The 23,239-nt window shown below is 41.9% G+C and overlaps 1 protein-coding gene across 3 annotated transcripts in view; it reads right to left on the bottom strand.

Moving 5' to 3' along the window:
• Positions 1–719: 719 nt before the first annotated feature.
• Positions 720–23,239, bottom strand: part of arhgap15 (Rho GTPase activating protein 15) — a 120,266-nt gene continuing 97,746 nt past the window's right edge. For all 3 annotated transcript variants that reach the window (XM_035408164.1, XM_035408165.1, XM_035408163.1), the window contains 2 exons: positions 17,179–17,284; positions 720–2,804 (listed from right to left, as the gene is read on the bottom strand). In XM_035408164.1, the coding sequence (XP_035264055.1) occupies positions 2,621–2,804; positions 17,179–17,284 (290 nt within the window). In that variant the 3' untranslated portion in view covers positions 720–2,620. The remainder of the gene's footprint in view (positions 2,805–17,178; positions 17,285–23,239) is intronic.

Below are 23,239 nucleotides of genomic sequence, written 5' to 3'. Positions count from 1 at the left end.
CCATTAAAACACCATTATTAGATTTTTAAAAGAGCATTACTGTGATTATCAGCAGTCAGGCATTTGAAGTAATTTGCAGTATGACTGTGGGAAAACTAAAACCAAGTTTCAAAGTTTATAAAGGCCTCTTTTGCTGAGCCTGGGATGCTGAGCTTTTGTGCGACACTGCCCTCTGCGGCAGCCATCTTGGCCTGCTGTCACTTCACTGATGACAATCACTTACTGGACATTCTTTTCTCAGCACATTTCTGTCATAGTGCTTTTTGGTATAATAGCAATTAGATACCACGTGAAACTGCTGTGATGTGATTTCTGGTGGTAACAAATAAATGAGCTGTCATCTGAGTATGTTTGATGACAAATGTGACACTGTTGTGCAACCACAATAAAAAAGCTCCTAATTTTCATATTGTTTATTTTGCAACTAGAATGAGACATGGGGCACTTGAGTTACTTGTAAAAGAACATTGTCTTCATGACATTTTGAGAGGCCATAGTTATGAGCACAATTCAGGATCATTGTTAATGCATTTGCTATGGCAGATATTCACAGTGATTAACAGACTAAATCTTTCATACTTTGATTGATTGAAGTAAAATGTTCCCATGCCACACCATCTCTTAAAATCCAAAGGCTAACCTTTGCTGAGAGTAGGAGTGGAGGCAAAACAAGAGAAAGGGGGAACACCTTAAATGTGTAAATAATGAAGGTGCACAACTTAATCAAATAAAACTTTATTTCACAAAACATGAACATATTAATAGTCCTGCCAACAAATGTACCTTGGTGGCTTCACAAGCCTTTGTTTTTTTTGTTTTTTGTTTTTTTAATTTACAGGTAACTGGAGAATTTCTTTGGCAAACATTGGAGGAACACATAAGCTAGGCCTTTTCTAAATCAGAATGCTTTGGGTGACACTGCATCTTTGATGATCAGCTGCTTATTTCTCTGACATAGAATCTGTTTTCTATACTTGTAAACAGTAAGTCTGTACTGCAGCTGAACTTGGCCCTCATTGATCCAGAATGACCACAGAAGTAGGGCTTCTAAACTACATTAGTATTAATGTGGTGGGAGGAAGCAAGACTGGCTTTTAAAGTGGTGATTTTGACTTCCTTTGGCAAAGAAGAATACAGATCTATCAAAATCTGGTTATTCAACTTCAACTATGGTTAGGCTTTTTATTCCAGGGAGTACATTGGTTGAGAGGGGAGACTGATCCATGGATATTTTGGCCAAGGCAGACAAAAAAAGAAGCTTTTATGAAGGAATATGAACAAAAGTAATGGAAACACCGCTGGTTTCACCTCCAGAAATAACCTTAATTGTGCTCTTTAAAAAAACTGTGGTTCTCGGTTGCCTTCCAAACTAAACTTCTGCATGTTTACGTCAACCTCTGCAGCAGTATGCTAGATAGCGAGGTATCCCAGAATGCCCCAGGAGAGATGTAATATGGAAAACCCCATGAACGCTGTGTCGGCATGCTTGGAAACGGCATCAAATAGACCTTTTTTAATGAGCCCATCGGATTTACTGCATTTTGAGTACCGTTTGTGCTGTCAGCAGTGTAAAGGCTGAACATCATAAATCAAAGGTTAGCCAGCATTTTCTATGGTGTCCCTCTATTATGTTGTATTCAGAGAAGTTCTGAATACAATACATCATGATCCAATTTCCAACAGACTAGCAGTGATAAGCATCATTAATTTTGCTCTTTTATGCAAAGCAAAGCAATAGATGTGAACAGAATAAAGTCTTTATTCACATATTACACACAGTCCAAGATTCTTCCAGCAAACAGATGTGGTAAAAAAAAAAACTCTCTACACGTAAAATGTAAACAGTCAAAATTGGCAAAATACTACCCAGCAAAAACAGTACTACTTTGTAAATTAAGTACAAGCCACTAAAATCCTAACTATAAACAAACAAAAAAGTAAAGTTTTGACTACTGGATCGGCTACATAGGCATTCTACAGAAAATAATATTTTTAAAGGTGTTTAGTAATGATTTACAAGATGTCTGGAGTCAGAGGATGTGATATGGCTATCTAACCTGGCTATTAGGATCGTGTGGATGCGTTCTCTGAATCACGGGCAGAAAAACACTGAAGCAATGACAGAAAACTTTGTGACGGTTCGTGGGACTGGGAGGCTGTGCAAGGACTTCCTCTACGTCCTCTTCTTCATTTAAAACTCCAGTTAATGGGATATTTACAGAACATTAAAACCTGTATCTCATTTCTGTTCCTGAGTGATTTAATTATGAGAAAAAATTCAGTCTTCGCCACAGAAAAGAAGCGATTTCCCCGATAATTACCATGACACTGTGGATATGTTTTCCTTGCTTTAATCATTTCTAGTAATTCCAAATACACAAATAGAAAATGAAAGGGGGGAAGAGCGAGCTGATTATTTCAGAATTATCTTTGGATAAGGACATTTGTTCCAAAGGCACCTTTGTTAAGGTAAATGGGAAAATAGTTTGACATACAGTATCTGACTAACCATCTTCTTATGAACTACCATTCCATAATGTGTACTTGGATATGTGTTGTACTTGGATCAGCTATCTGACAGTTGTTTTCCCTTGTTGTTGAATTAATGTACTCTCATTTGCTACTTCCCTGCAGGCCCGAAAATCTCTGAACACTCGATGAGAATGAACTCTACAATCTGGTTCTGGTACACCATGTTGAACGCCATATTCCCTCCATCCAGTTCAGGCCACATGAGTGTTGGGCCAAACACAATCCCAATGCCCTGCGTTGACATCAGGTTCTTCAACGACTTGGTGAGAATCCTGAAAGAAGAACAACAAAACGTTGGAAATTACAATGATTTCAAATGCTATTAAGGTAATAGCAATTATAATCTGAACGAAACATAATTACAGTGGTATTTGAAATCGTGTCAAGTTGTAAGGTGAAGAAAGGCTTTTATGCTTTTTTTATTTGTCTTGTATTGTGTAGTGCTGTCCTTATTTATTGTTTTCTCTGTTGTGTAACATAGATCTTGTTAGTCAAATTCCCATTGGAGAAAGTAGTATGATTAAGATGCTATTAGTCAGTGCAGTAGCTTGTTTCTTTTTTGGTGACCTCACATATCCTGTTCAAGAAAAACAGAACAGTGTCCAACCCCCAAAAAATATCCTTGTTTCAGCTCTATGTAAGAAAGCATAATTTGACAAGCAGGGGCTTTATTTTACAAGAAGATGGGCCCTGTGATAACCTTTTAATATGAGACTGAAAATATTATCTACCTCAAAACATCTATTCAGGCTTTTTATTCTTGGATAAGTGCAGATGTTTTGACTAAAAAGGCAAAACCTTGACAATGTACATATTCAAACACAGATACCAATCACATGTGATTTCCTCCATATAACAACATCTACATGCATTTTAAGACACTTTTTTATGACTCAAGATTCACAAGAATATACCATTTATCCTACTGAAGGAGAGAGAATAAACATCAGATATTAACCGTAACATTCCAGCAAAATATTTACAGGGAGACACAAGGCTTTTGTCCCAAACAATACTGACACAATCCAGATGTGTTTTTTGTATACACATTGTAAAAATGAAGTGATGCTACAAGTCACATGTTCCATTTGGCTTCATGAATGTCACTTTAACCTTTTTTGAGCCTTTTAAATGTATTTCAGAAACATTTGACCTCATTATACATTATACCGTAATCTGAATGATGAAGTGGCACTGTAGTGTTGTCACATATAGGGACCTTGTTATGTTAAGTTATAGATTACACAAAAATGCATGCTTTCCAAATTCAAACTGACCAGACTGCTCTGTTGGTGAATGTTTGAATCCCTTCATATCTGTAAAATGGATCATTTGAGATTTATAAAGTACTGATAATGAATCAGGAGAAACGGTCAGCTGTACTCTAACTTTCCAGCAGGGATAGCAAAGATCAAACTAGAGCTGCCAGCTCATCCTGTATTTGAACTTTTTTGTTTATTTATTTATTTATTTATTTATTGTTCTTTAATAAATGTGTGCACCAGGTGGGCATAGCAATGCATAGTAATCAGCCGTATGAAAAGCATGAGCCATCCCCAGAGGTAAATCTTCTAAAAGCCATGTGCAGTCAGAGGAGAACATAACTGCTAACTACAGGACCGGCGCCATCAGGAGTCGGGTCTGCGGTCTCGCAGGCTAAGCCCAGAAAGTATGGCTTCACTACGGTAAAGAGAACACCGCGGTTACCACGGTACCCACGCCCTCTCCAGAGCTCCCAGATTTTTTTTTTTCCCAGCTCTCAAGCTCTCAGGCAGCGGTCAAGCCCTAAACTCAAATTCCGAACGGATGTTCCGCGCTCGAGCTCGCTCAGACCACATCACACGGTGGCAGCGTGCCGAGAAGGGCGTGGGGTGCGACTCGGGTACCCGAAATGACCAAAGTCGGCAGGGCCCGCTTTTGCAACAAAAAAAAAAACAGACCCCTGGCATTCCGGTGCGATTACGTGTTCAATAACCGCGCTCGTTAAGCGGACGGGCCGATTGAGGGAGACACTGTAATAAACTGGCATACGTAACAAATTGTGTGTCCCCATTCCCGAGTAACAAATGCTGAATTGATTATATACAGACTAAACATGAAGCGTGTCGCAGACAAGCCGGGCTTTTCCCTGGTCCTCACATTAAAAAAGCACACACACACACACACACACATGCCCACACACACACGCACCCACACACAGATACACCCACACGCACCACATACAGACAAACACACCCACAAGCAACACACACACACACGCACAAGCGCACACACACACACACACACGCATTCCCACACACACACGCACCCACACACAGATAAACCCACATGCACCACATACACACAAACACACCCACAAGCAACACACACACACACACGCACAAGCACAAGCACACACACACACACACACACATGCCCACACACACACGCACCCACACACAGATACACCCACACGCACCACATACACACAAACACACCCACAAGCAACACACACACACACGCACAAGCACAGGCACACACACACACACACACTCACTCACACACATATATGCGCACACACACGTGCACAAGCCGACACACACACACATTCTCTCTACACTTAAAAAGACTAACTTACAACAGACCCCCATTAAACATTTTATGTGAATACCACAATCACATGCAAACTTGCCAGCCTGGTTATTTTATTTTTGTCCAGTTAATTAGCCGGCTTTGTTATTAGAAAGCAAATTTTCAGGATCATTGACACATGAAGCCATTAGGGATGATGAACATGTATGGATTAACAGGTCGTCTTGAACTATGCTGCTGTACCAGCAATAAGCTACTGAATAAGCATATCAATGAGTGCAATTTGAATGACTGCCTAGAAACTGGTGCTTAAGCCCGAGGGAAGAATATTGGAAAATAGCTATTAATAAGATCAGAAATTGTGATGAAAGCCAAGAACAAAGTGTGCTCTGAGCTACACGCCTTGGTTTATTTTGCGCTTACTGTAAAACTTGGTGTTTTTCAAGTGAAATGAAGCTGAGAGATGTACCTTATATGTGGTCAGACTTGTAGGAACCAATTTGTTGACGCGAGCGCGCTTCTGCCAATGTAAAGCTTGAGGTAAAAAGCAATACATCTGAGAAGTCAGCGTAAGGAATGCACGGCCTGAAAGCCATTTTCCTTAAATCAACACCCAATGCCAGCTTGAATGTGATCTATCTGAAGCATTTACTCTAGTTCTTTTTTTTTTTTTTCTTGGCATTTCAGATTACATCACTGATGGAAAAAAAAAAAGAATCGCCACACGCGATGCGTCTTCTCACGGGATGCGTGACATGCGTGCGGCGGACGCCGCCTCACACTCGTTTGACCCTTTCGGCGAGAACGCGGCCGTTACTCGCGGAAAACCTCGGAAAGAAAATGGGGGTTTGCTACACAGGGTGATGCGGTTCCTTTCGTGCAGGGTGACATGTGTTCCTGCATCGCCTGGTGCTTTTGCTTTCAGAAACTCAAAAAGGTATTCTTTATTATACGTTGTATAAATAGGCCTGGTGCAGTTAGGGGCTTGGACCGGGCCCGGAGAATGCTTTGGAACGTTTCAGCCTGAACTGAGGCTTGGCTGAGAGACAACCACAGCCAATACAGAGGGACTCTAGGGGAGCCAGCGTTTGGCACCAGGAACCATTAGAAACATTACAGATGAAATTGGAACACAATAGAAGCTTGCGGTGGGGGCTCCGGTCCAAGTTGTCAGGGCCTGGGACAAACTATTCTGATTAAAAGCAGCGAAGGAGTATCGGGTCTTCCCCCTAAACTTATACCAGTCAGCCCTCTCAGTGGCTAATTGCGTCCAGCGCTTTATGGGGCTGAACTCAGTCGACTTTGTTGTGGCGATCAAATCCCTTGTTGCAAAGGGGGGGGGGGGGGGGGGGGGGGGGGGGGGCGAATAGAGTTTGGGTGATGCTATCGGAACACAGCACATAAAAACACAGCTCATAAATTTCCAGCTTTCAGGAAGTACTGTGTTCACGTGGATGTATTGCGTGTGTACTTTTCAAAAAAGAAAAATGGGTCCTTTACCAAAAAACATGCGGCGGAGGTTCAGATGAACAATGTTTCAATGTTTCAACTTCATCCCAGTGGAATGATCTTAGCCATGAGGTCTCAGTGAGGCACAAGTTACCGTGGAAACCTTGTTCTAAAGATTAGAATAACCAAAATCAATGTGGCAAACCTCCACCAAAAGAGGGTATAAACGTGACCATGCAGTGCTCCTGTTATCAGTCAAATGAAGGGCACTGCAATGACTAGTGTTGGGAGGAGGGGATGGGGCAGGGGAATTAAATGAAAAGGGCTCTTGGGTCCTGTATCTAGTTTAGACAATGCCACTTGATGTAGTGATGTGCCCAGGTATGTGCATTTATATTCACATTTAGCAGGCATGCTTATCCAGGACAACTTGCATTAGTGCATTCATACAGGTTTAGGTAACAAACAGAGCTGACGCCAAGTCATCAGGATCATGTTAAATAGTACAAATCAAAACATTACCTCACAAAGCAAAAGTTAAATGTAGTAGTACGGGGGAGATGAAGATGGGGACTGCAGTGTTATTATGTGAATGGGTTAGAGGGTATAGTTTTAGATTTGGCGTAGGCAGGGCTAGTAAACCAGGTCAGAATGCTCAGAGTTCAAGACTCATTGCTCCTTTCCCAAACTCCATTCCATCGCTTGGTCACATGACTGCCGTCGGCAGTGTGCAGAGAGTGAGGGTTTCGGTCTGCTCATTTGCCAGAGTTGTATAAATACTCCATGGCACGCAGAGAAAAATAACAAATAGCACAGTGAAAAGAAGCAGCAGCTAGCCACCATTCTCCTGGTCTGAAGAGTGAACATCGCTTGTTGTAGGACAGGCTAACTACAGAAACCGGGCGTTGCAAATGTAGAAATGAGAAAAAATGTTTTCTCAAGGAGAAAGAAATAAGGATTTATCATGTCGGATACTGCATACGTTCAGCAGTCCTGAGAATAATGGTTGTGTGGCTTCAGTGGCTTCCATTTTGCTGTGAAAAGTCACTAAAAAGACAGTCAACTAGACTGGAATGTGGACCGGGTATGTTCCCGTGTTCTGAGAGGAAAATGTTGCTGCTTCTCTTGTTAATTACATTTTCCTCGTAAGGTGGAGAGGCAGTGCCAATGAAGAGCCTTGTCAGACTTAATGATAATAATAAAATGACAGATGAGCCATCAGGTTAAGATTATTCCAGAAAAAAACAACACTTTTAATCCTCTCTCTAACAGTCCTGGAGACCAGACAAGACTGGGTTGTTGTCACACGGCCAAATTGATGGCTGCCCCAAACACTCACTTTCCCGCTTTTGGCGTGTAGTTAATTTTTTTCACTCTGAAAAGACACAAATGACTGAATAAATAATTAAACAACCTACACCATAACCCAATATATAGATGAAGAGAGCTCATGATTTTACACCCGTGGTACACTGCAATTTTTGCACTTAGAGCAGTATATTTTAGGCAAGGTTTTTTTTTTTTGTTTGTTTGATTATTTTATTTTGGGCCCTAACTTGAAGGCTATTAGTGTAATTATCATAGTATATGCTATTTAATATCAATTTAATACAACTGTACAGTATGTGTGTATCATTGTAATATTTTAACGATACGTGTATTATTTTAACAGTCTAGATTAACAATTAATTGTCTAGATTGACAATTAAAACAATTAGTCGCAGGACATCGTGACAGAGGTCTTTGTGTAAATATGCTCATCATGAGGCACTAAACAACACTGGAGTGGAAGATATATTTCCTTTTTTTACTCTTCAGCAATTTGAATAATAAGATGTGAAGGTAAATGCGATTTATTACATAGATTTTCCCGTTTAGTTCACCTGTAGGCAATGGTATACCATCAATATATTTGGATAATAAAATAACAATCGTCATCATCATCATCGTCATCATCATCATCACCACAATGGGTCTTTAAGAGCTATATTAATAAATTTAAATTTGAGTTGTTTATTGCATGTTTTGATGAATCAGTGCATGCTTGATTTATTACAGGTTGCACACAGCACCTTAATTGCTTGACTAAGATCAATACGGAATGTAAGCATATTATTTATCGCTGAAAAATGAAGAAAAACAAGTAGGTGATTAGAGAGAGGGAGAGACAGAGAGATAGAGAGAGAGAAAGAGAGAGAGATGGCTTGTGGCAGTGGCTGGACAGAGGACCTGAATGTTTGTGCTATTATTGGGGTGCTCGGTTTGATCAGATAACAGACAAATAGGACCTGACATGCACTGCTAAAGATGCCAATGATAATTAATTAGCATCTCATTTTTGACCGGCGAGGCAGCGGGATACAGGAGCTGGAGTTCGATGCCTTTCCCCCCCAGGGCTCCTATATTAGGGTCAGGAATCAGGCTGTTTGACCTGGGGATATGGCTAATAAATTGAGGGGGCGGTGGGGGACATGTTGACACTCATGCACTCACAGTACCTTCCCTGTCACCACTCCCAGTTCCCCTCCGGCTACAGGAAATGTGTCGAGCTTCACCATCTCCATGGATACAGGCCAGACATACTACAACCTGGTCACTTTGATTACCAGCAAACCTGCCATCATTTCAACGAGGACAATCTTAAAAATTTAAGATTTGGATCCGCCTTTAAGAGACTATGACTATGAACACGACTGAGTCAGCCATGGCGAGACACATCTGACTTCATCTCAAAGGTTGGTTAAAAACAACATGGGTCCCTTATGTGACTGCTACTTTAGCTCCTCCCAGCGGTCCAATCAGAAGCCCATAGTATAATGGATATCACCAGGTATAAATGTGCTGCTAGCCCCTGCGGCCTGTAGCATTGCACGGTCTTTATGGCGTGAAATTATTACTGGCTAAAGCAGTCAGGGAGTGCAGAGGAGGACATGTGATTCAGCTACAATGCTCTTGGCAAACGGTTGCAAAAGGCTCGGTGGTAAAAGGAGGGGCGTCTCTGCCAATTTCACATTGGAACAAATTTTCACAAATTTAAAAGTATAATAATAAAGAAATATATATATATATATATATATATATATATATATATATATATATGTCATTTCTTTAAACACACACGCACACACACAGACACGTGTGCGTATATATTAATTTCAACTGGATTATTGCAGGTCTCCTGTCAATCAACACCAATGAACTTCTCTAATTGGCGCCAGGGAATGATTTATCTTAACATTTGACATTCTATTATCTTGGCTCGGTTTCTTTTTTACTGCTTTGAACTGAGCTCAGCTTCCCACAGCCAACCGAGCTGGATCAGAGACATCCATTACGGAAAGCCAGGAATCACAGCCTCAGCGAGCCGCGAGCTCCTAGCGCGCTCGCTGGTGGTAAAGCTGAAGAGACGGGTTCGTATTCGACGTGACGCGCCCGATTACAGGGTTCCCTCCGAAAACGACCGACCCCCGGCAATTACGCTCTAAATCCAGGGTTCATTTTACCTGACGGATATAGACCAAACAACCCTAATCCCCTCTCAAAATGTGTGTATAATTTCTCAAAGCGGGCTCCCTTTGTACTCCTCCAGAGCTATTGCGGATATTGCAATCCAGATGAAAACCAAAAGGCAACAATAGCAGGGACTTTTCGCTTGTGGACAGATTTCCACTTCGGGCCTCCTGCTTTGACTCACTCCTACCCTGGCTGCCTCCTAAGGTTTCAGGGTTTATTTTCCGAAAGTTCGAAGAGAGAGAGAGAGAGGGACTTCGGACAGGCGAACAAAAACATAACGCGCAGACCTTCGAAAAACCAATGCGGTGAATTACGAAAGAATAAAAAAAAAAAAAAGGAGAAAAAATGAACGCCACTCCCAAAACACCCACGAGAGAGGAATAAATAGCAAAGTCGAAACGCGAAGGTACACTTAGGAAATCTGGTTTCCTTGACCACATCATCACAATATGGATATACACGCGCTTATTGAATCCAGGCAATGCGGATCAGGAATAAAGAATCCCGGCTCTGCGAGAGCACTAAGTTAACCCACAACAAAGGGCATTTAGAGACAAGCTTCAGAGACTTGTGCTGCGCCATTCGGGTGCCAGGGTGTATAAATAGAGCTCCTTATTGAAATGATTTTTTGTACAGGTTTTTTTTCCCTCTCGTCTTAAAAGCGAACAAAGGAAAACTCCGTTTTTATGATTCGCATGAAAACAGGGGAGTTTGCCGCTGTTTTCTGACATTATGTGCATGCATGTACGTGCGCATGCTGGAGTGAACCACACAGGCTCATTTTGGTTTTCCTTGATGCAGGCCCTGCTCGTTCTCCAAGTTTGGTCACTGGCTCTCTCCCAGACCTCTGCGTATAGTTGTGGGGGTACTTCTTGTTGACGTGTCCAACGAACAAGTCCAACTAAATCTGCACTCAAATTCGGACCGTGCCAGTGGCTACAGTAGCAGCCTATGAGTGCTATGATACCCTGCGTGATTACCAGGGGTAAAATTTAGGATTTTTTTTCCACAGGCAGTTAATGGAGACTAATTACCATCTATAGCACAGGATGTGCAATGGCAGGCATAACCAACACTTTTATGAATCTCTCAGCCCTTTAAAAATCACCAGCACAACGACCTTTCACCTTTCATGATCCTTCTAAGAAAAAGCTGCTATTTCAAACACAGTGGAAATTGAAAGACTACTGTACTATTTAGACAAACATATAACACCGCTTTTGCTGTGCATTTGGGTTATATTTCACTGTTAGATTGACAGTTTTGTAGCGATGCACCACCGCAAAGTAAACACTCTGCGCTGGCCTGCTGCCTGAGGGCTTTGTGGCTTTTTGACGATGCATCGATCCAATGTCGGCATGGAAACAGCTGAATGAATCCATCGTTTTTCTCATTGAAAGTTTGTAGTTCTCAAGATTACGGGATCAAGGAGGACTAAATTTCCTCTTAATGTCACACTTGTCTCTTTTTCCTATGCGGTATTTAACCTTTAGTTAGAGAACAAGTTTGGAGAGCCTGTTGTCATTTAAAATGTCGACCATTTCTGTGAGATACACTAGTCTTTGTTCAATGAATGTCAATCACAAATAAAGTAACAGTCATTAAGAAATCATAATTGATGTTTAACAGCTGTGTATAGAAAATGTATAAATAATAATAATTTGTTTGAGTTTACCTAAATTTACCTTAACTTGCTATTTACATCAAAATGAAACTTGTAATACTAAAAACAAAACCCCAGGAAAGTCCAATCAAATATTTTCATAAGGTTATATTTCCAAGAAAGCAGTTGTTATATAAACACAGATTATATCCATTTTACAAGACTTGCCTGTTATCAAAAACGTAATCTTAATCACAAGCAAGACTAATTTTGCAGTTATTTGAGGTCGAGTTCACTGAATGGTTGCCATGTCAAAGGCAGGTGCACATTCCTCATGTGTTATTCTTCAGTATGTGTCATTCTTTTCAGTCTGTTAATCAAACTTTCTGCCAAAATGACATGTCCAATTTACATGAAGTAACAGATAGGACTACTACATTGTACACTCAGTGATGACACCTGAAGGTGGGAGGACTAAATAACACATAGGTCAAGTACTGAAAAGAGGGATCAAATAATCACATTGCTACTAGATGGTTAAAACCAAACCAAAAAAAAAAAAAAAATTCATCCTCATTTGAACATATGCCCTCCAGAGCTTTCTCTCCTGTATGAAAAACAGGAAAAAAAAATAAACCTTTCACATCCACAGATGATGTTAATTTGGTGTGGTTTAGAGAGTAATTTATATCAAAAAGATCCACAAAAACCAGGCAGTTTCTTAATTAGGTGCCTCTGAAGAGAGGGACGGAGGAAGAGAGAGTGATGGTTGAGGGTGGAGGAAAGAAAAAAGATCACATCTGTATATTTGGGTGTGGTGCATACAGCCTATGGCTTTCTCTGACTCTGACCTGCACACAGTCCTGTGAAATAAAGTATACGCTGTGTCATGCTTTTCTCTTTGACACAGAATAAAAGTGCTTGGTGAGAAACGTTGATTTAGAAAAACACCTTCCCTGGAATACAGCAACAAAAATAAAATGGGTCAATCCATAGATGTAATGATCATTTTTGATGTTGTTCCTGGCTATATTCTTCTCGGTCGAGGTACTGGCCGTGTGCCAGCCTATGATATTTATCCATTAGTGGCATCTTCCCCAAGCCATGCTTCTTTTACAAGGATTATCACATGAGGTGTGCAGTGTTTCTGCTCGCAACCTAGGATTAGATCGCGTGGAACATCCAAGAAATACAACAACAACAACAGCCGCGGTTTGATTAGTTAACAATCTGAGTAATAGAGAACCTGGCAGGGCTTGCCAAACAGACGCTACCCCTCCCCAGCCCCACAACCCCCCACCCACCCAGCGCACGCCAAAGGGTACGCTCCACGGTGCGGGCCGGCTAAGGTCCTGAAATGAGTCATCTGGGGGCAGTGGGACCACCTGCGCAGGAGGTAAACGCAACATGGAGAGAGGGTAACTCTCCCCGGGGAGAAGGAGTTTGCCACATGGCCCGCGCACGCTGCCAGCCTGGCCGACGCCGAGCGGGCCCGGCGCCGGGCCCTCGAAGCTGGCGGATTAATACGCCGTCGTGTCTGCCGGTGAGAGAGAGCGGATACGAGCGCTGCCTTTACCGCCGAGCGTTTTCTTTTCTTTTGATGCCCACCCCCTTTTCAACAGAAGAGGAAAATGCCCCATCTTATCAAAAGCATGAATATTTCGCAGTACGCTCATTACTTTTTTAGCCATTAGGTAGACAAGACTGTCCCAACATGTTTTTTTAAATATGATGATTTCTCAATACCATATCAATCAATCAATATCACTAGCAATCAAATGGATGGGCGTTGGAGCTGTGTTGTAGACTTCATGATTAGGTTAGTTAAAAAAGTAATGCCGTGCCATTATCGACCAGTCAAGATGTTATTCCTTTTGGCGTTGTCTTGGTGACCAAGGATGATTTTATTAAGTGACCATTCACCTACTAGAGACCAGAGACCAAATGAGAACCACTTTTTATGTCTTTAGATTTTCTTATTTTACAAGCTCCCATGTTTGAGGGAGTTGTTGATTGTTCTTTTGTTGTACGAGCGGTTCCTTTCAGTTTGTTTTTGACCAGGCGGAGCAACCGCAGCACAGGTTATTACACACCACATTTTAAGGTTGATTCTGGCTTTTCTGCTCAGGTTTTCAGACCTGAAAATATACTGCATTTAGCCAATGATGTCATCCCTCTGTACGTGAAGACGATGGAACTGTTCTCCAACAAAAGCAATCATTTAACATGCGCAGCATGTAGGACTGGGGTTCGAGATGACGTTTTGGAAAAGACAAGACGCGTTTTGAACATGAGGAAATGAGGGAAAGCTCTTTCTTGGATGTGACAATTAATGTGAAAGTAATTACGAAGTGACCCGTATATCCAGCCAACCCCTCCCCTTGGGTCTCCAGGGTTTCCTTTTCCCAGGAACAATCCAGGAGCGGTTGATATTTGCAGTCCCATTTGCCTCTTGTGGGGGATGGTGCCTAAGACTGCCAGTGGTAAGAACTTCCCAGATGTAATATGTATCAGGGAGATTCAGAGATTTATCAGCTCAAGCTGTAAACAATCCCATAATGCATCAACTCTGCGGCAGCAGTAACGGTAATCTAAAATGGGCTCTACAGCAAGGAGAGAGTTTCATCACTGAGCTGTGACTGATGGCTTTACTTCAACTGCTTTGTTCTGCATTCTTCGGGGAACAAAATAATGGAGAAGCGCTATTCTGGCACTGCAGGACAGGCAAAGTGTGGACCAAGCAGTGAAAACCGCAGTATAAATGTTTTTGTTCACATGAACAGGCATCGTTGGTGAGGGAACTGACGTCCTTTTTTTCATTCAATGCTTCATGTTCTTTTGAGGTCATGCAGGGATGACCCATGTTTTTGCTTTTATAGGCAGAACTATTTAGATTGTAAAATGTTTCCTTGGAGGATGTGAACTGTTTTGGTGAGCTGAATTGTTCCGATAGAACAATAAAAAGGCAATTATCAATAGTGGCACAGCCAAGAACTGTGAACCCTGGAAGTGAAGTAAATCAAACAGGGCAGAGTTGCTGGTTCCTTCGATCTTCCTAATCACACGGTGAGCCTCACAGATACACTGACCTACAGTAACTACAAGCAGCCTCTGGGCAATATTTCTAAGATCCAGTAACTCTAGAATCTCCAAGTGTAATTTCAGCCTTATCGATGGGCCTAATGTTAGGATTATTTGAATATTTCAATCGAGCTGAGGATATTTGTCTAAAACCCCCTTGGGAATTTTAGATCCCCTGCGACCTTTAACTTGAGAGAATTAGAGGGATTTTATTACAGGATGGTCATGACTCTCTCTGTCTCCTTAGAGCTACGCCATTATGGATTACTATTACATGAGGTTTAAGGGTCAATAGCCGGTGAATTAGATTCAAATCAGTGCAATTAAAATGTGTAAAGGGCTTGGGAGTTCTGGATTTATTTTTCCTGTAGGTAATTATCGCTCCAATTTACATCTTTACATGCAATGAAGGAAAATAATTATCACACAGGGAAAGCAACTCTTTGACCACAGGTATTGTTGACTTCACAGTTTTTTTTCAGTTTTATTTTTCTGTTCTTAATAATATGCAAATTGGCAAGAAACACACAAGAAGCAAGTCATGCCTTTTGAGCGGACACGTTATGCACCTTAAGTGTTACTCACACTTTACACATTATCAATGGATTCATTTTAATATGTGGTGATTTACATGGGTCAATAATAATAATAAAGCCAATAATGGCCAAGAAACCACCAAGGTATCAGGATGACATCACATTCCTGACCTAGCTACAGTCCAAAGCTTTGTTGGAACAACCCTTTCAGGAGCAAAATGGAGTCCTAATATAGGAATACGGGTCACATGGCTTGGTAGCCTGGCACCAGCTCCATGTTGCAGCTCCTCTAGAGTACCTTACGTGTAGCATTCGATCATTCATTTACTCAGCAGATACTCCAGTCCAATATGACTTGCAATGCATTTTTTAACACCACAGACTACTAATGCACTTAAGGTTACTATAGCTGCCTCATAGGGCAACAACAGCTGTGCCATTCTAAGGTATTAAATGTGAAACCGTCCAGTTACAGTAGCCATTATAGTGACCCTCTGCATCTCCCTCTCTTAGCCACCATTCTGCACAGACTTGAATCCCATAATGCATCTACTCTGCAGTAGGCAGTTGAAAGAGTCAAAAGTTCAAAGAAAGAAGTAGACAGTCCCAATACCATTCCCTCCTCAACCTTTTACAGGAACTTCATAAAATTGTTTGTAATTTCACGCGATTCACCTTGCAGTCTCCAGCATCACAGTTGATGCACAGCAATTACTGCTTTCATGTGAGAGTAATTAAAACAGAACTTAGGGAGCTGCCGTATCTAAAGAACTGAGATGTAATGCAAGTCGACACGGTCATTCTATTGTTTACGGTCGCCGGGTTTGAAGCGAGGACGTTCGTATCACGGTTTTCATATCCATTCGCTCTTGACTGAGGCTTGGTCACTGTGCTTAATTAATTAGCAGTGCTCCCCAGGTTCTGAAATGGGGCTGATCTTTAAAAAGTTATATCTCTGACTTTCAAAGAGCTGGAAATAGAAGCAGGAACAAAGCAGTGGAGGTTTCTGAACCGTTAGTTCAAAGAAACAAGTTAATTAGTTTTCTCATATACAGCAGATGATATGATAAGAATGTATACAAATACATTCAGTGCAGGATGAACCAGGCTGTGTGACACATTACTGTACAGTGATACATGAGCGTTGTTAGTGGTCTTTAGAGAACTTTCTAGATCAAATGTCTTGCAGCAGAAGTGAGTACAGACATGCTCAAAACTGTCATGCACAAAAAGGAGTAGAATATGGGAGAACTTGCCTTAATTAAGAAAATAAGTATACTTTATTAGTAGAAGGTGAATGACTACATATTGGAAATGTAGAAATATTCCAGTTCTTTTGGGGTATGCAAATGAAGTGGCATGCTCAGTTTCACACATACTGTACCCATGTGTTTATGCTACACAATGCATGGCCATCTATATATCGCATACTTACCACTCCAGTAACCAGCTCAGGGTTTTTTTCTGGCAAACATTTTGTTCTCTGCTGTGACCTCTGACTTTTTACATTTTAATTAAAGTGCTCTGGGTTAGTTAGATGAAAAATGTACTATATGTACTAAAACATTGTGCTGTATTATTTTTTTTTCTGTGATTTGTGTTAAAATATATATAGGTGGTTCAGAACAGAATGGTAAAATAGATATTATATAGGTGTGACACTGTAATATAATGGTTAGGGAACTGGGGCTAATAGCACAACGTTATACTACGTGAAGCTGCTTTTCTGCAATTCCCATATGTGTACCTTTGAGCAATAACAGAAGCTTCAGCAAACCAACCAGTTATATGTGTATTGTATGAAAATAGTAATTAATGAATTAGTCTGTGTAGGTTTCTCTGGATAAATGTTGTGTGTCAAGAGCAGTGACAGTATTTGGGGTTTGGACTTACTTCTGCAGGTGTTTGAAGAGAAGTTTCATTGTGTCGTGGTTAGGCTTGGGAAGCTGATGTACCAGCTTCTTCATGGCTTGCACCCGTTGTTTATCATCCTTTGTTTCTGTTAAGAAAACCACACTGAAAATATTAGCAAGGATATTACAGCACAGTTTTAATCATGAGCATTCATCCATATAATAACATTGCTTGTATACAGAATGTTATTCCCTTAGACCTCAGACTCAAATCTGGACCCTGGAGGCCTGTAGTGTTGCTGATGTTCATTCCTCCCCTCTGATCACGGATGCATTTAGACCTACAGTAGCAGGGACACCAGGTGAGTGGCATCTCTGGCCAATCAGTGACTTCAATTAACCAATCAACCAATTAACTATCAGCAGGGGCAGCTCCAGAAATGATTTGTGCAGGGGAAAAATATGAGAAAGAGCCCCCACACACACGCAAGCAAGCAAGCAAACACACACACACATACATAGCTGGTCCTATAGGGGCCCTCTGGACCTGCTAGTGGGAAAGCTTTCTCTGTTATACCGCCTTAGCCCCGCCCCTGACTATCAGGTAGAAAAGAACACCAGCAGCCCTCCTGGCCTTCAGGGCCCGATTTATCTATCCTTTCCTTAAAGCGTGGGGATGATGAATCACTTCAGTTTTCTTTAAGGAATAGTATGTATTGTAATTTGTCGACCTACAAAACTATGTTTGGAAGTGTGTGTGCGTGTGTGTGTGTGTGTGAATTTCACGAATCTCTGTTTTGAAATTTATGTTTCTTTCCAGGTGAGGGAATGATAGCAAACCCAATAAATCACAGCCCATGGCTTACACCATTAAAAAATGAACTACCGAGCAAGGGTCTGGCACGAGGCGGAACCCGAACCTGTTAATACACAACAGCTCGAGTCAGCGATTCAGAGCCCTGAATGACAAACCACACCGCCTCCCCGGCTACCTTTATCTCTGCCCAGATCAGTGATTACTGCAATACAGAGAGGTATAGCAGCCATTATCATCCAGCGAGGACCAAGTAATCATAATGGTTCTCGAAGTAGCTACCTGCAGCACGCTAGCTGCAACATTTATCACGATTACTTTACAGAAGGAATCCTACCCTTTTGTATATCTGGCAGGAAAATCACAACAAATTATTATTGACAGCTATGTAGAAAATTGTACCTTCTAGGGACCATTACTTGAGATAAATCAAAAAGTTGCGTCTCACCTCACAACCGCTCAAAGCTGCTGAGTGCGGGGTTCCCCCCCCCCCCCCCCCCCCCCCGAACCCTCTTTTTCATATTCCCTCATTTTATTTTTTTTCCGTGAGGTAGTGGTGAACATTTCTGAGCACGCTCCCAGAGCATGAATAACTGTCATGGCCTCCGTTCGTGCCGCTAATGTATACAAATGGGGAATGACTGGCGCGAATGCTGCGCTAAGTTAGCAGGCGATGAAGGGTGAAAATATATTGTTTTGGATTCTAAAGAAATAAATGCTAAAGCTAAGTAGGCTCTTTTTCCATGGGTCACTGTCGTGGTAAACTCTGTTATGCACTGCAGAGTTCTCAGAATTTTTCCCACGTCATTATTCCAGGACGGCAGAAAGAGTGCCTGGGATTTGTACACATCATGCACCGCTATCAGGAAACAAAATTGGTGCTACCAGAAAAAAAATGCAGCTCAAAACAACATTTGGGTGGATGCAGCAAGGGGATATAATTCAGCACTTCAAGGGCTGTTTACTTGTTTATTTATAATTGTGCACCTAAGTACTTTCCCTGGCTTTTATGACAAAAAATAAGTCACGTACGTATGAACTACAGACATCTCAAATAATTCCCTACGTTTTGGGAATATGAGAGAGATTTCTCAGCTGTCACTCTTTCTCAGGAATACATGCCTCTCTGTTGATCCTCATGTTACTCTCTTTATTGCTGTGTTAGAGTTATTAATATTAATGCGTGACATTAATCCGGCTGAACACGGCCCTCTCGGACAGGCTTCTCTTTGCCTGACTGAGCACCTTGCTGTAGGTGCCTGCCAGCTTTGATTATCCGCACGCAGCGATGCCTCTGTTCTAAATGACAATGATCCCTGACAAGCCAGGCCACAGCGTAGCTCAATACATCAAGTCTATAATGTCAGATAATAGGAATACTGTTACATACTGTCTGTTATTACAGTTCACTTCGGTCTTGTAATCGAAAGGTAAAAAGCAGCTGCTTCATGAATGACTGCTTGGACAGACCACAATCTCATCTCACATTGTTTTTCCACAGATATTTAAAAAATAAAAATAAAAAAAAAGCTATGAGGATCACACTATCATGTTTAGGCTCATTTAATCATCCCCAGGATATTTGCATCTATATAAAAAATAAAAATGGTGGCTCTCAACTGAACTGGTGGAAGTGAACTGATTGAATTTAACCATACTGGTGTGAGTGAACTGATTGAATTCACCTGAACTGGTGGAAGTGAACGGGACTGAATTCACACAAACTGGTGGAAGTAAACACACTGAAATCAACTGCCGTTAGTTGTATTTATGCCCATGCCTTGCTGTGTAATATCCTGAGCTGACTGCTCTTTGATGGATTGGAACAAGAGGCTAAAAGGTAACAGGGTGTCGAGAGACCTACTGTCCATTCAGCCTGCGAGACATTTATAATATTGCTTATTGCAGATTCAGCACCTTTTCTGTTTGTGTCCGCTTCCTGCAATCATTTTCTGCAATCTATAGTACTTTCTCACCTAAACATAATACAACCTGGACAAAAAAGGAACATTTAATCACTGTGTAATGACAAGGGGCACATGTCATGTTTTAGATCTTAAGGATTAAAAGCTACAAGCCCACAGCATTGAGTGAGCTTCACCCCAAAGCCTTAGTTCTTTTTACATAAAAAATATTAAGGGGACCTATGGCTGTTTACCAAACAGTTCTAATTATCATTTAACAATTGATAGTAATTGGATGCAAACTTAATTTAGACTTTTTGGAAAGGAAATATGTGGGAAAAGTGTTAAAGCGGATGTGCCAAGCACATACTGGTCAATTGTCTGTTAAAGGATGTTTCATGACTTCTTTATTTGAAAAAAATTCAACAAAAAAAAATTCAACTGTGAGTTATAACGTATTGCGAAACAGTCTTGGTAGCTCTGAAAACACATACAAAATAAGTAACAGTGCCTGGATGTGAAAACATTTAACTGGGTAATCGGATGTGGTTCTGTCCAAGTGTGTGCTTGCAAATGGTGGAGCAGGGTTAAAGAAGAATGGGGGTGAAAGGGGGGGGGGGGCACTGAGGGGTATCCAGCCCAAGGCTCAGTTAACATTCATCAGTCTAGCAGGGTAAGGCTGAGCGGGTTTAGATTTTCACAGCAACACCGCACCAACATTTCCTGTTCAGTTAGCTCTCTGATCCCTGACATCCACCTTCCCCCCTGATTCCTGCCCTTACCTGACCAGGTCAAACACTGAGAGTGCAGGGAAGCTAGCGAAGCGTCAGACTCACACCATGGAGGGCCCACAACAGATGCTCATGGCATTTGGTGTGTTTTTTTGTGATAGGCTGATAATCGCTGAGAGTAAATCTTGGGATTTAGCCCTAACGGCATCGAGGATTTGGACAGAGCGTTGGTCACGTGTCTTTTTCCAATTTACAGAACCTGGGTGTGCTGGCAAACCCAAACAGATGTTTGCGCCTTGTCTAATATGCTTCTCTTTCTGTTTTTTTGGACTGGGGATTGGTGTGTGGATGTGTCGGTGGCGGTGGGGTGTTGATATTATCTTGGAACATTCATTACATCACCACTGGTTCAATTGGTAGACAGGCACACTTGCATCTCACTAGGATTAATACAGATTATTTAGAGAAAACTAAACTTGACAATTGTCCATTTAAAGAATGTCTAATGAGTATGGGGAGCATCAATGAGTAAGTATGGAGCACCTTACAAGCCTGTCCTCTGTGATGTCTTACATGTCTTACACTGGTAGCTGAAATGTTTATTTTTATTTGGGTTTTGACTTCGTTGTTTGAGCTCCTTGGTTTGGGTAGTCCAGCAAATTTAGAAACTTGAGAGGAAATTCTTCCATGCCTCCTGTCACTTCAAGACAAGCAAAGTAGACAAAGGAAAAAAGGTCTACCTTTGACACAGGTGAGCCCTAATGGCCCCACAGGGACTGCTTCTATTGCATGAAGGCTAATGGCTAGACAGTAAGCAATTCAAAACAAAACCCGCCCCTTTCCTCCCCAGTCTGGAATGTCTGATTGTATTTATTGGTGCTCATTGCTGCAATATGCAATACTGATTCAGGAGAGCAGCGACATGTGTGTGATGTCTTCTACAGCAAGGGAAGTCAGCTGCCACTTCTCATCACACTACAGTCAACGAGTCAGACTCGCACGGACAGGAGTCAGAGGAAGACACTTCATGCATAGTTTTAGCAGGCAGACTTTTGTAAATAGCCCCGTCTGGCCACAGTCAGCACTGGCAAGGTCCGACACCAGACTGCGGGGCCTGTCCGTGCGCTAGTACAGTGCCTCAAAAGGACGAGCTGCCATTTGGGTCTTTCTGACTGAGGAACTGGCCAGAACCCCCCCCCCCCCCCCAAACCCCTCCAACCCCTCCCCCACCCTTGGCACGGCCCAGTCAAGTGCTCACTTTGAACCACCAAGACGGGTGATTGCAAGTGCCCTGTGACCTGGCATTGCAACAGGCAGCAGATGCCCTCATAGGCGCCAGGTTTCCAGGTTGCCAGGTTTGCCAGAACACGGTCTGTCATGGAAGGTGCAGGGCTTACCCCTTGCCAAAGGTGATTCCCAGCAGAATATGTCACAACTTTGTTTCTGTGTAATGATTTATTTATTTATTTGTTTTTTTGGTATGCAGTTGGCACTTTCTCCCATGATGCATCAGGGACTTTGGTCAGAGTACAAGATTAATTACAAGAATTGGAAGATTAGTAAGATGTGTTATTTTACTATTTCTTACTTTATTAAATATGATTGTGTATGATATTATATAAACACTACCACCATACAATGGAATAGTGCTCTCCACCCATAATCTTTTATGGCAATGAAAGCCCTCTTGAATATAGTTCTAAGCAACTGCTAACTACTAAATTAAAGAAAAAAATAGTTACATTCTAATACTCACATTTTACCCCATCTCGCCACAATGGACACCCCTTCCTTGGAGAAAGGCACGTGAAACCCTGTGTGTGCCAAAAGGGCGGTGCTCAGTTCATGTACCGAGTCTCCACATGGCAAATTATCACCGACTCATTTCCCCACTGTTCCCAAAGACAGGAAAGAGACCACAGAGGAGTCTCTTGTTCCTCTGGCTTCATTCTTTGGAGGAAAGGTCTTGTCTGCCAAAGGTAACACTGCTTTCATTTGCATCAAGACCACCTGTGGGAAATCAGCCCATTCAGACCCAGTGATTCATAACGAGCTCCGACTGAAGCTCTGCGGTGGTTAAACACGCACGGAAGGGCGCCGCTAAGATCGCATGGACGCGCCCGCATCTCATTAGCGCTCCAAACGCTCTTCTCTGTATTCTCCTTATTGAACAAGCAAGGCTTTTCCCTCAAGCTCTGGGGTGGAGCAGCTCATTCTTGCTGATCTTGGTGAAAAGGCCTCGAATCAGCAGCGATCAATCATCTCCGTCCCACTATGCAGTCCAGCCCGGCGCAAACCATTCCATACAGCACACGACCAGCCTTATGCCGCTGAATCACTCTGTTTATCTCAATCTCAGGTAGAGAATGCTAACGAGCACTTCTGTCTCTGCAGCCAGACACACGGATTCACTAGCAGTCAGTGGATCTCTTGGTTCGGATGGGTTCATACTTCTTCTCGGTTGTTTCAAATTCTTAAAAGTTATGTATTTTCATCTCTTTCAGTGATACAAACATTTCATAGTTTCAGGCTACCTCTGTTCCCGATGTGTTCTTATTTCAGAGCGCGTGCCCTAAATCAGAGGACACTCTCAAGTCAGTTCACTGTTCTCTGCAGTTGAAAAGGAGTCAGAGGAAACCAGGAAGAAGTTTC

This window comes from Anguilla anguilla, chromosome 3, assembly GCF_013347855.1.
Source record: "Anguilla anguilla isolate fAngAng1 chromosome 3, fAngAng1.pri, whole genome shotgun sequence".
Taxonomy (NCBI): Eukaryota; Metazoa; Chordata; class Actinopteri; order Anguilliformes; family Anguillidae; genus Anguilla; species Anguilla anguilla.
This window is presented reverse-complemented; position numbering and strand designations above follow the sequence as displayed.